The sequence below is a fragment of the Miscanthus floridulus genome, chromosome 3 (genome assembly GCF_019320115.1).
Source record: "Miscanthus floridulus cultivar M001 chromosome 3, ASM1932011v1, whole genome shotgun sequence".
Classification (NCBI taxonomy): domain Eukaryota; kingdom Viridiplantae; phylum Streptophyta; class Magnoliopsida; order Poales; family Poaceae; genus Miscanthus; species Miscanthus floridulus.
In genome coordinates this window covers 136,985,208-136,998,237 of record NC_089582.1, presented here as the reverse complement: position 1 = coordinate 136,998,237, position 13,030 = coordinate 136,985,208, and the positions used below count along the sequence as shown (strand labels likewise).

General features: G+C 46.3%; 1 protein-coding gene across 2 annotated transcripts; it reads right to left on the bottom strand.

Annotated features, from left to right (window-relative positions):
* Positions 1-5,294: 5,294 nt before the first annotated feature.
* On the bottom strand, positions 5,295-10,196 carry LOC136547115 (xylulose kinase 2-like). Of its 2 annotated transcripts, XR_010781484.1 has the most exons (12): positions 9,834-10,196; positions 8,622-9,273; positions 8,399-8,487; positions 7,781-7,845; positions 7,591-7,646; positions 7,379-7,499; positions 7,276-7,288; positions 6,623-6,752; positions 6,409-6,462; positions 6,188-6,282; positions 5,925-6,099; positions 5,683-5,820 (listed from the first exon to the last, which is right to left on the bottom strand). XR_010781484.1 is itself a non-coding variant. In XM_066539086.1 (11 exons), the coding sequence occupies exons 1-11, from the start codon at positions 9,893-9,895 to the stop codon at positions 5,576-5,578; spliced, it is 1,689 nt and encodes a 562-aa protein (XP_066395183.1). In that variant the 5' UTR covers positions 9,896-10,196; the 3' UTR covers positions 5,295-5,575. The 2 variants fall into 2 exon arrangements, 1 of the variants encoding a protein (XP_066395183.1); XM_066539086.1 differs by lacking the exon at positions 6,623-6,752 and having other exon boundaries at positions 5,295-5,820; positions 7,214-7,288.
* Between the last annotated feature and the right edge of the window lie 2,834 nt (positions 10,197-13,030).

Below are 13,030 nucleotides of genomic sequence, written 5' to 3'. Positions count from 1 at the left end.
GGCTGCTGCGCTGTGCCCTTCCCCCCACCACCCCGTTCCCCATCGCCGGCCGCGACGTGCGCCCGTCCCAATCACCTGCACCGCCCCGCTCCCTCGTCGTTCGTTCGTCTCCGTCGTTGTTGCACCGCCATGGCTGCTGGGTGCATGTGCCATGGCGCCTCAGGTCTTCCCTGGGTGAGCCAAGGGCACCGACGAGCGCGGTAGGTGCTAGTGATGCTCGCGCGCCGCGGCCCGCCGCGTGGCTCCCACCCTGACGACCGGAATCAACTGGCCCAGCCTTTCCCCTCCTTTATAGCGCACATGTATGTTTTAGTGTTTCAGACGTTTCAGATGTATGTTGTAATTGTTTTATCTTGATGTTGTAAAAGTAGATCGGGGGATGTTGCAAATGTTGCAAGTGTTTCAGAGGCATTTTGTAAGAGTGTATTCAAAATGTTTCATTTGTTTCCAGACGTATGTTGCAATCGTCTTTGATCTGGATGTTATATATGTTTCACATATATGTTGCAACAATATTTTCTAATGTTTCAACTGTTTTAGTCTTATGTTGCAACAAGTGGTTTTCATGTTGCAAGTTACAAGTATTTTATTTGGGTGTTTTATGTGTTTCACACACATATTGCAAGTACATGTTCAAATGTTTCATCTGTTTTTAGATGTATATTGCATTCAAATATTTTTTTTCATGCTGCAAGTGTTTTATGTTGTTCGGCCGGCGGACGGAGCGCACGGCGCACCGGGGGCCAGCGGACGGGGGTGCTAAGAGAGTCAGTGAGTCGTGCGCTTGCCGCCACACGGAGAGTCGTCCACACGGAGAGTCGGAGAGAGGGGAGTGTAACACCCCAGGTGTTACGAGTTTATTTAGTACCGCGATTTAGGCCTAAGAAAAATTTCTGAAACGAGTTTTTCGGGTTTTTAATTTAAAACGTACTTGCTGCAACAAGTGAATCCCGTGTGACTTAGTCTCATGGACTCAAATCAACGCTCAAGATAAATTACGCAGTGCGTAGAAATATTCAGGAATGTCCGACGACGATTCTAGAGAACGTTTTGTTCGGTTAGATTAAGCATGAAAATCAACTTTTATAAATAAAATAAAATCCATTAATAAATAGAACGATACATATAAACTTACGAGTTTATTTTGTTAAGCACGAACTGACGAGAAAGAGAGCGTATCAGCTTCGTTATTTTTTTTCGGCATGCACCATACTCGCATGGAATCCAACACGGTTCACTACGTCCGGCACCGTCTTGCACGTTGGGTACTGTAGCACCAAGGAAATCACTGCAGCACGAAGCCAGCACTGTTCCCAGAGTCTTACGGAGCACACAGGTTACGCAGAAAAACACTGTAGCGACGTGGGAAACAATGTAGCGGCGTGGAAAACACTGTAGCGCGTAGAAACACTGTTCATCCGAAAACGCCACGGTCGTGCGCTTTGTTACCTTTAAGCAAGCTAGTTAGCCGCTAACCTTACGACGCGTCGCTGTCGCGTCTTCGCGTCGCCTGCCATTAAAAGGTTACGCCGAGCCGTTCCGCTCCACTGCTCACTTGCTTCTCTCAAATCAAGTTTCTCTGTTCTTGTCCGTGAAAGTTGCGTCTATCGATTTCTCCCGAGCTGCAATAATCAGCTGAGGTAGCTAATCTACAATTGATATTCTCATTCTCTAATATTTCCTTGACCTGTGGTCTCCTTCCCCATTAATTCTTTGACCTGCATGAATGAATCAGCACTTCACCACGAAGCACGTTTAGCCCAAAGCACACTCTAGTCCTGATGTGCTCGTCAAGTCCAAAGACCACTCAAAGTCTATCATTTGAATTAATGCACTCATTACCAAAGACCCACTCCAAGTTCATCACGTGAAATCCAATTCACATGTAGCCAAATGCCAGCTCCACCTCTAGCCCCGCATCTCCTGCCTATAAAGGACACGCCAAGCCTACTGAGCCATCCCACTCCACCGCTCACCATCTTACTCTCTAAATCAAGTTTTTCTGTTCTTGCCTGGGAAGGCTACACTCTGTTGATCTCCTTCCTCAAGCTGCAATAGACCAAGGTAGATAGTCCCCATACATCCTCTACCTCCCTTCTACCTCCCCATGCCCTTAGATTTGGAAGTCATGGCCAGAATCGCCATCAGGCGAAAGTCCAGCAGCTGTCCATGGTGGACGAGCTGAGGAGCACAAACGCCCGATGCTCTCTGTCTCTCTCGAAGAATCCTAGCCGTACACCCACTCTACTCTTTGTTTAAGTCCACAGCAGCAGCTTGTCCTATGCCATGTGCCAGTTGCAAAGCCGAGAACCAACTCAGCTCCTATACACGTAAAGTCAAGAGTCATGAGCTATTAATCCACTCCACCAATTTCTTTATTCCTTTTCCCTTTCTAATAACCAGCGGCAGCTGGTGGCCACTAATCACGTTTTGTTTTCTCTCCTCGTGATTAATTAGCGGCCACCTTGCACAATTAATATCTCCACTATGCTAACTCCGATTCCATCACTTCTTCTTCCTAAATTCATCTAAAATCGAACCCTACCTATCCATAAAGTTTCATAATTTTTGGAACGCAGTTGAATTTATGTGAATATTTAATTGTGTCTGTTTGCCGAGTACCGCGAGTTTGACGTCGACGGAGGGACGTCGATGGATTGTGGAGTCATTGGGAATTGCTGAAGAAATGGTACTTTTGGAAGCGTGATTGGATTTCTAAGAATTTCGGCTGTCGTTGATTATTTACATCTATGCATTTGCATCAATACATATCATAATAGGAACAATGGTGGATCGTGGGATCAACTGGAGTAGCTGAAAGATGATGCTATGGTGATCATATCACGAAGATGGAATGCTAACTTTTGGTTATATTTTACCCAGGCAAACCCCGGTGCATAACCCCTACTTTTCTGCAGTTTAAATTATTTTTGTGCATTAAGTTTAAGGAGTTGAATGAAACCCACTTGCATATATATCTTTATTCCTATGAGTCTTACTAGTATGATAGGATCGTGTAGAATGCTATGCTATAGGACTCCGGTAGAAGTCGAGTGATTGCCTGTCACTCGTGAGAGATAGGAAATATATTATCGGATTACTATCACTTGGAAAATATCAAAATGGTGGAAAGAAAAATGGTGACCGGGCAGGGATATGGTTTGGGTATTGGTGAGTGTAAGGAGTTGTGTCGCCGTGGACACGGGGCATAGCTTGGTTACACTATTTTTTTCCTATCTAGTCGGTTAAGGACCGATCGTTGCATATGACTCTAGATAGGTTACAGACTTATTATCCCGAGCACATACTTGTGTATGAGCGCTTAGAAGACTTGTTACTCTCTTGTCGCGGATCCGGCTCTTTCCGGACCGACTGTTAGGGTTTATTTTAGTGGAGGAGGTCCTTGCACCGCACTGAGTCCGGGACTCAAGGGCGGGGGCTTGGAGTCCTAGTTTGGACGGGGACCTGGACACCCGGGACAGGAGAGTGATGAGTTGGTCCTGCTTATGCCTGCGGTACAAGCGGGGCGTGTGTTTTCGAGGTACCCAGCTGGGGATAAAGATGGCAACGGGGAATTCCCCGTCGGAGGTTGCCTCCCCATCCCCGTCCCCGCGGGGAGAAAAAATCCCCGTCCCCGTCCCCGCCAAAGCTCACGGGGACGATTTCTCCCCCATCCCCGCCCCCGCGAGGGGAAAAATCCCCGTCGGGGATCCCCGTCCCCGCATTTGTTCATCACCATTCAAGTTAATTCATCATCATTCACATGAGTTCATCGACACAATATTAGAGTACACCACGAATCATAATCCAAAAATAGCTAAATAGCAAGAAGCAGGATATTAATCATCACAAAGGTGTAGAACTAGGGTTATTGCTGTTATATATACTCAGAAGACATTGGGCCTTCGTGGGCTGGTTGAGCCATCAGGAAAGAGAGCAAAGCCTGTATATAAACGGGGCGGGGATGCGGGTATCGGGGACGGGGAATGCTCCCCCAGACCCGTCCCCGCCAAACCTGACGGGGGGCGTTTTCTCCCCGTTTAGATCCCCGTGGGGGCATATTTGACTCCATCCCCGTCCCTTAATAGGGGAATTCCCCGCAGGGAATCGGGGATCGGGTCCCCGTTGCCATCTTTAGCTGGGGGCATTGATTCGCGAATCGCCGGGCTATCCAGTACGGCTTGTCTGCGGTTTAGCATCGTAGTAAGAACTGAAGATGAAAGATGAAAGATGGAAAAGGAAATCTGATTGCTTACCACCTGCTTGAAAATAGCACATGTGCTTACATAGAATGGTTAGTTAATGAACCAATGCGGCTATTAATAAAAATCAAATATAAGGACGCACGCTTATAATGCTTCCTGCAAATGCAACCCATAAGCCAGATAGCCTTGCATATCCTTGGAGTCTTTTCTTTCCTCCTGTCGGGTAAGTCTTGCTGAGTACAATTGAGTACTCAGGGTTTTATTCCCCCTGTTGCAGGTAACTGGTTGATGCTAGATCTGACCCTTGTGTGTGGATTCCTCCTGATGGGCTCAGCGGGGATTCCTTTACGTCGCGATCGTAGTTTTTATTTATAACTCTCACCAAATGTTTTTATAAATAAAAGTTTCATAATCTGTTGTAGTAGTTTATATATCAATACTTCATCATATCATTAATAGATGTTTATTTCCATTATAATTCTGATCACATGTTTAAATTCCGCTGTTATACAATAACTATTATACTCTGATGTTGTACTAAAAGGGATGTATGAAATGGTTAAGAATGATGTAAGCTTTGTTCTCTCATTTGTGATCCTGATGGCAAAAATGTGGATTTTCGGGTTCTCCCCTAGGGTGTGCCCGACGGAACCGAGTAATTTAGTGTGCTCCCTTGAGTGCTTAGTGTCTAATGGAAGACAAGCATTCCTGTGAGGCATTAGATTAGACGGTTCTGCCACAGTGAGGGGTTCAAAAGGAATGGCGGGCTCAGAGACAGAACGGAGTGCACTCATGGAGCGGGGCGAAGGCGGACGAAGGTGAACAGGAGCAGGCTGCGCGGGCGTCCAGACATCTGGGCGCTAGCCACTCCGAATGGGAATTGTTGTCATGCTCATGCCACTGCAAATTGCGTAAATCCTGTATTTATTACCACTATCAGTGACACAGGTAGGCCCCATGTGTCAGTGACACGGATGGCAAATACCTGATTCGAATTTTCAGTGACAATCACAAATATCTGATTGTACAGGCAAGGCAAATACCGCCTTACTTTTCTTTGACTGGACGCATGCACAACACAATTCCACGTTTCGTCAAACTCGCGACGTGCCAATGTCATTAACGAAGATTTAAGATTCGTTTGCCCTTGCGAAATGCTGTGTCTTTCGAAGTTTTGTGCGTGTCTGGCAACGATGCCTGGAGTCCCAGGCTCCAAGCACAATTTTTTCTCTGCCGACCCAGGCTTGTAAAATCAGAATCAAAACTTACGCTCTGACCTAAGAGAGTTTGCGTAAGAGATGAAAATCCACGGTTATTCACAGATTATTCGGTCCTGGCAGCTTCAGCAGTGCTTAAATTCTTGATTTTTCCTACGATCGCCCGATATTCTCCACCAGGCGTCTCTCGATCTCCATCCTCTTCCTCATCAGGAGGGTGTACTTCTGGAGGAGCTCCCGGTCCTCCTCCTTGTCGCCAGCTGGGACCGCCAGCTTCGAGCCAAGGGAGGTCTTCTCCAGGTTGCCCTGGTACAAGCACGAGATGGGGAGAAAGCTGCCTTGGGCGTTGCACAGCCATCCGTGGGCAGCTCTCAGCGCCGCGCCCAGCGAAGCCGAATCTGGTCCATGGTCAGCGTCAGTTCAGCAGCAATGGATATGGCTGGTGCCATCGGTTTGTGTCAGGACAACCAGGTTCGTTCAGGGAGGAGATTTGAGCTATTACCAGGTCTCTGGACTGTGAAGACAGGGCAGCCGAAGATCTGCGCGATTGACTTGAGGATGCTTTCGTTAGAGGATGCCCCTCCGGTTGCTATGATCCGCTTGGGAGGGTTCAGCATGCCAAACCTCTCGGCATGGCCTCGCATCGACAGCATTTGACCCTCAATGATGGCACGAACCTACAGGCAGGCAACGATGTTGATGACAAGCATGGCAATCTGCTTGCCAAAATATCATATAAACTGACGAATATTTCTTTTCGTGAACCTCGGAGGGTGGGTCAAATTCTTCCACTTCACGCTCCAACAGAGTGTCTGATGAGACGTCATTGAGGTTTTCGACAGCGTACCGATGGAAACCCACTGCATGAAAAAAACTATCAGTTTCTGAGTTTTAGAATACAAGAGGGAAAACGCTGCAATGATGATAGTTTCAGAGTTTTTTAGAATAAAAGAGGGAAAAACGCTGCAATGATAATACATCAATACCTGGAAGTGGTGGAAGGATTTCATGGTCTTTGTAGTAGAATCCCAACTTTCCACCTGCATGCATGAAAAAGAAATCACATAGGGAAGTAACCAAGTAAATAGTAAAATTACAGCATGTCAAAATAAAATAAGCAGGCATTAGCATTGATGTATAACTTAACAATATAAAGCATGACATCGAAGGGTGGGCCTAGTGCAAGCGGTAGAGTCTTACCGCCTGTGACCGGAAGGTCCTGGGTTCGAGTCGCGGTCTCCTCACATTGCACAAGCGAGGGCAAGGCTTGCCACTGACACCCTTCCCCAGACCCCGCACAGAGCGGGAGCTCTCTGCACTGGGTACGCCCCTTTATAAAGCATGACATCCAAATTCCTCATGTAATCCCATAAAAGTAGCTTATGGCTGTTAGGTAGTATTAGAACTCTAAAGGAAACTTGATAGAAAAGCAGTTCGATTGAGCAAAATGACCATTCTCAACTTCTGTAAAATCTAACCATTTAAAAAAAAAACTCGACCTGCGGGGGGTTATGACGGCCCCCGGGTTTTCCCTTTAAGAAGAAGATCTTCTCACACAGATCGAGAAAACCCCCGAACCCCCGCCCCCATCCTGACGCAGGAGGTACCGTTACCCTGTGAGAACCGGGCCGGGGCCTTCCACTGCGCTTTGGCACATGGGGACGGGCGAGGGGATTTTTTTAACCTTAGCCTAAAATCCGCTCCCACGGGGAGTCGAACCCAGGACCTGAGGAGTGCCGCTGGGTCACCTAACCGTTTGAGCTAGGCGCCCTTTGGCAAAAAAAATCTAACCATTTAGAGGGGGTGTTTTCTCCAGATAATTGTTAAAAACATCCCATGATTTGTCTACATACCGATTTCGCACATCTGAAACCAAAATGTAAGTATCATCAGCAATGTAGTAATGACATAATGGCATGCATACTTGTAGAACAATAAAAAAGGAAACACACGTACCTTCTCTGGTCAAAGAGCCATTTTTGTAGCATAGCATCACCATATAACCATCAGGTTCAACAGGGTTGGGGAAAACATGCCCTTCAAGACTTGATTTAGCTTCTGCAGTTATCCCGAATACCTACAATACAATTAGAGGATGAATTACATAGAACCATTAGGTAAACATGGCTATCAACCAAATCAACATTGAACACGTCTTCTCAACTTACTGTATCGCTAGTACCAAGGCTAATGGCAAGATCGCCAGGAGTATTCAGAGTTAAACCTACAACAGATGCCAAGGTCTCATAAATGTTAATGTAAGAAATCAGGAAACTGTTTTCTCGCCAATTTTCTACAGATACATATAGAAGATCACAAATGCCAACTCCTCATTTAAGAAGCACTAGCCAAACCCACCTGCAAGGCTATTAGGATTGTCTCCAGACCACTGAATGACCAAACAGTTCTTATCAAACTGAAACCTGAAAATACACAATGTCTTCTTTAAGCAATTACAAAATTCTAGTGCAAAGAATATTTATGGCATTAGTCATTAGGGTGCATTTTTGTTATTAAGCTAGTTTGCACATTGACATTAGTTTTTTTTCCATAATGTCCAGGAACTTCATTTAAATCCGGTGATCATAATAAAAGGAATGATGGGTGGAAATTTTTTATGATGTGAACTCAGAGACTTCATCTAAATCCAAAAATTGTAACAAAAGAAATTGTGAACAACTGAACATAAATTTTGAGATGTTCAGACTTCAGAGTTCATCTGGATCCAATATGCATTAACAGTTTTACAATCAGAGTTTGTATGCCAGTTAACAGAAACATACTGCCTGAACCATATATTATGATTGGTTGCTCAATAACACCTGAGCAGTCATGCAAACAGTAATTTCTACTTGCAAATAAAAGAGAAGATAAGTACATGGTAAAGGTCATTCTGAATATATGGTTGCAAACAAACCAAGTACACTGAGAGTGTACATTTAGCACTGGCCCAATGTATAACCAAACAAAACTTACCTTTCTACAAAATAAGGAGCGATTCGGCCAGCAGCTGAATACGCTGGTGCTAGATTTCCAAGCTTTGCTTCAAGTCCAGGAGCAGTTGCCTAAAGAAAGGGCACAGTTTTGGTATTTTAGTCCATGAAATATCCTTAAATAAAAGCCTACTACAGTTTATGTTTGGACTTAAGTCATTCAACAAATCTTTAATGTACTACAAAATGAGGTAGCAAGTACAAACCTCTAAAACAGACTTTGACCAGGTCCTTTGGTTTATATCCATCAAGTTCATCCCCGCACCATCAGTTTCATCAATACTTGCATAGCTTCCAACAAGGATAGATGCCATGAATGAGCTCACCAAAGATATTCTCTCGGTATCTTCATAAACATCAGGCTCTGTCTGGTAGATCTTCCTTATCTGGGGGCCAGTGAATCTTTCATAGGCACGAGATCCTGTCAGTTTTGCTAACTCCAGTGCACCTCCAACTGCATTCTCTATTTCTCTGCATTGCTTGGTTGTGCTACTATCCATCCATATCGGTGAGTTCATTGTAGAAAATGCATCCTTGAGCTGTGATAACAAGCTCTTACTAGCATCCAAGGAGGACAACACAGCATGGCTGCCCTTCTTCCAATAAACACTGCCATGTTGCTGCCCACTCCCTGAGACAGCCACTACTTTACCGAAGTTGATCTTTGGTTTTAGCTTCTCAAGCAGCAGCTCCAGAGCTTCCACCCACATAATGGTTGGTGAAAAAATGTGGCCATCATCTGCGGGGTCTCGGTACACCCCACCTTCAGTATTGTAGTGTGGCAATTCAGAGTCAAAATTAACGATTTCAGAAGCTACAATCCTTAACTCATTGTTGAGGACCGTAGCTTTCAGCGATCTGTAACAGGAGAATGACAGTATTAGGTCCAAGTCTAATGGTAGACCCACAAATTTAGTATGATAACAAAATGAAAAAATAAAAACCCAGGAAAGGAATATGTGAAGCAAATGGTGCTGCGATCATGGTTATCAACTTACTGGTAATGCAGAATACAGAACAAAGAAACCAAATTTGGGCCAGGTAAAAATCTTGAAAGAGATGAACTTAAGAAGAATGACATCCAAGGTGTTTCTTGGTGCATACATCTAGTAAAGAACTTTGATTTCTCAACCCAATGTAGAGAAATTAGATGGCATTGCCACGTCACATGAGACTTGCACATACTACTTCCGATCGGTACTTCTGTAAATTTTAAATTTTATTAAGCACGTTTCATTTTCCTTCCACTTTTATAAGCAGACAAAGTCCCGACCTTTATTCATCTACTGTACCATGCCCATCGCTAGAACAATGAGCGCGTGATTAGAGGAATAAGCTACACCCAGAGCACACGAAAAATAAGATCCAGTACCCATTTGAGAACTGAGAGAGGGGGAGAGAGAAGGGACGAGACTTACTGAGTGGAGCTGTCCAATCCAAGAAAGAGCGAGCCCTCCGGGAGAGAGCCTCGCCCCGACATGGCCGCCGCCTCTCTCACCCCCGGCAAAATTCGCTCCAAGTGGGACGGGACTACGAGCAAGGGGAGTTCGACGCGGAGAGGGAGAGTGGGGCGACGCGGAGGGGGAGAGTGGGGGCGACGACGACGGACGAGTGCGCTACGGATCAAACGGAGCCGAGAGAGATATATGGAAAGCGAGCGGCGATCCAAAGACGAGAAGTGGACTGGGGACCGTCAAATCGGTTGGCTTCCGTCGGATAAGGATGTTTGTTCCCGATGGCTGGTACTGGGGTAGACGAGGTCACGAGGATCATCATCTGTGTTCTGCTGCTTGGGCAGTTGGAGTCAATCCTGCGGACTGCCGTTCCCATATCTTATCTTGCGCGAACTGTTCATGCCATTACAAATTCTGAAATATGATTACTATTCATCTATTTAAAAACATGTCATTATAGGGATGTTTGGGACTACTCCGCTCTCGTTTTTTTTAGCTCCGCTCCAGCTCCGCATTGCCAAACACTCCAGGAACTCCGCTCTATGAAAAAGGTAGAACTGAGGGCCAACTTACCTGAAGAGGTACTCCAGTTTTTGGAGTTTTGTACTCCCACATGGAGTTGTGAGGTAATTACCTACCCTGCCACTTATTAATCACGAATTACTTATCGCTTCCCCTCCCCGTACGCTCGGAAAACGCCACGACAGCGACCCTTCCCCTCGCGCCGCCGCTCTCCTCTTCCCTGGCGCTGCCGCTCCCCTCTATAACCCTAGCGCCGCCCTTTCTATCTGCTCTGGAGTTTTTTTGAAAAAAAAAATCAGTCTTCATGCCTCACGGCCCTCTTCCATCCCCAACACGTTGCACCATGCGCAGCTCGTAGCGCCACACTGTCACCTGTAGCGCCGTCGACCACCAGCGTAGCCGCGTGCTCCCACCGCCTCCTCTCTGCTCCGACCCGGCATCGCGCCGCCCTCTGACGAACCAGGGTCCTAGGGGTTCCCCATGGGAGTTCTATACGATTGGGCCCTGGGATGGCCCACGATCGGTTGAAGAACGCGACACAAGGTGGTGTGGACTTCACGCTATTCCAGATCAACTTAGTCGGCATACTATAAAAGCTAGATTTTGTAATAGGACTATGACTCTTCTCTTATAACCGACTAGGACTAGATACGTGCCCTTACCCTCTCCTCTATATAAAGAGGAGAGAATTCCTTATTTGACACTGGAAAAATGAGCCGTTCCTTTTTTGGCCCTAAAATTTTTTTCGTTCCCTATTTGACACTCACTTCAACTTTCATCCCTAATTTGACACTGCCATCAAATCCATTAGCTAACGGTGTTAACTGGCTGTTAAAAAGACATTTTTGCCCCTAGAAAAAAGAGCGGCGAAGCAAATTTGAGAGGAAAAAAAACCTGCACCCGCCTCTGATGCATGCGCCCTAGCAGCAAAAAAAGACCAGCCAGCCACGATGCATGCATGCAACAACGCCTCTGCATGCGTCTAGGGGCAAAAATATCTTTTTAATAGCAAGTTAACACCGTTAGCTGATGGATTTGACGGTAGTGTCAAATTATGGATGAAAGTTGAAGTGAGTGTCAAATAGGGAACAAAGAAAATTTCAGAGCCAAGAAAGGAACGACTCATTTTACCAGTGTCAAATAAGAAATTCTCTCGAGAGGTACGACACATCCCCTTGTAACCCTAACAATCATACAATCAATCCAACGCAAAAGGCAACACGCTGACTGGACGTAAAGGCTATTACTCGACAAGAGGGCCCGAACCAGTATAAATTGTTCGTCTCTTTGCGTTTACTATCGAGTTCTGTGTACGACGAAGCCCACCGAACACTATCCCAGGTACCCCCGTGATGGGTTGCCAGTCATCAAACACCGACAGCTGGCGCGCCAGGTAGGTGCTTTCGGTGACTTCGCAATCGAGAGCTCGGTGGACCTCGACAACATGATTTTCTCGCGTGGGAACCACCTTCATCTTCGGTTCCTAGATCTACAAGACAGACGACAACAGCAAGCTCCAAAGTCATCTCATGGAGATCCCAGCGCCTCAAGCTTCACTAGATGTCTCGACGATCACACTGGATCAACTCGTCGAGAAGTTTTCGCACCTCTCAATTTCCGATTCAACTCGAACTCAGGAGGTCACCATCAACCATGACAACCGCCCAGACACATCACTTTTGTCCAGGTTGGAGATCCTATCTGAAGTCCAACTCGAAGACCTAGTTCATTTTCCAGTCGGACTCAAGAATTCAGCTTCAATCTATCAAGATACGATTAGCCACCTCGTGTAGTCTGAGCAAGAAATCCCTCTTGCGGGTGCCCAAAGAGGATTGGTTCTATCCATCACACCTGAAGGAGGCATCATCCATTGGTCGGGTGCTCGACCCAACACTTCTTTAACAGATCCATCTTGTTTAGTCGGTATGGTGGAGCTCTTAACTTATCAGGACGGCATCACTGTTCCAGCGGACAACAACGATCACGATTCTATAAAGATATTGGACATTAGGATGACTGCAGAATCTAGTACTCACTCGGCCACGAAGCACTCTAGAGAAGTCTTTATGGCTAGGCAACCACCTCAGATCCCTATGCCTAACCCATCAGATATCCAAGATGGAGAGGAAACCTTGTCCGACATCTCCCTAGACACTGCGCCACCCAATGGAGAGACGGATGAGTAGAAGATGGCTAGGGAAAGGAAGAATAGAGCTCGACAGGCTCGATGTAACCACGCCCAACACCACAAGGAGGAGTGGTAGTGGTATCAATCGGCTTGTCGAGACGTTGGACGACGGTGCTTGGCTACAAAGGCAGCGTATGAACAGCGTCTACGGGGATGAAAAAGTAGAACGATAGCACCAAGACCGTGATGCCATTAGAGCCTCTGCATCACACAACCTTGAGCCTGAGTTCATGGAAGTAGCTAGCCATAGGGTCTTTACCACACCCTAGTAGAGGGGATGGCAGCCATAGAAAACCCTACTCCAGATCAGCAACGACTCAAAGTCGTTTTGGAATCAATGGCCCTTTAGATGCAGGCTGCAAAAGCGACATCTCAAGCTAACCCTTCCCAAGGACCAGAGGCACGGGCACCAGCCCACTCTCGTCTTGGACCACAGGGTAACCAATGAGGA

Bases quoted from the DNA above. Each gene is read 5' to 3' on its own strand.
- LOC136547115 (XM_066539086.1), bottom strand. From the start codon at position 9,895: ATGTCGGGGCGAGGCTCTCTCCCGGAGGGCTCGCTCTTTCTTGGATTG. The intron at 7,647-7,780 runs GTGGGTTTGGCT...CATCTGTTGTAG, and splicing joins CAATCCTAATAGCCTTGCAG to GTTTAACTCTGAATACTCCT. The intron at 5,821-5,924 runs GTAATAGCTCAA...ACCATGGACCAG, and splicing joins CTTCACAGTCCAGAGACCTG to ATTCGGCTTCGCTGGGCGCG.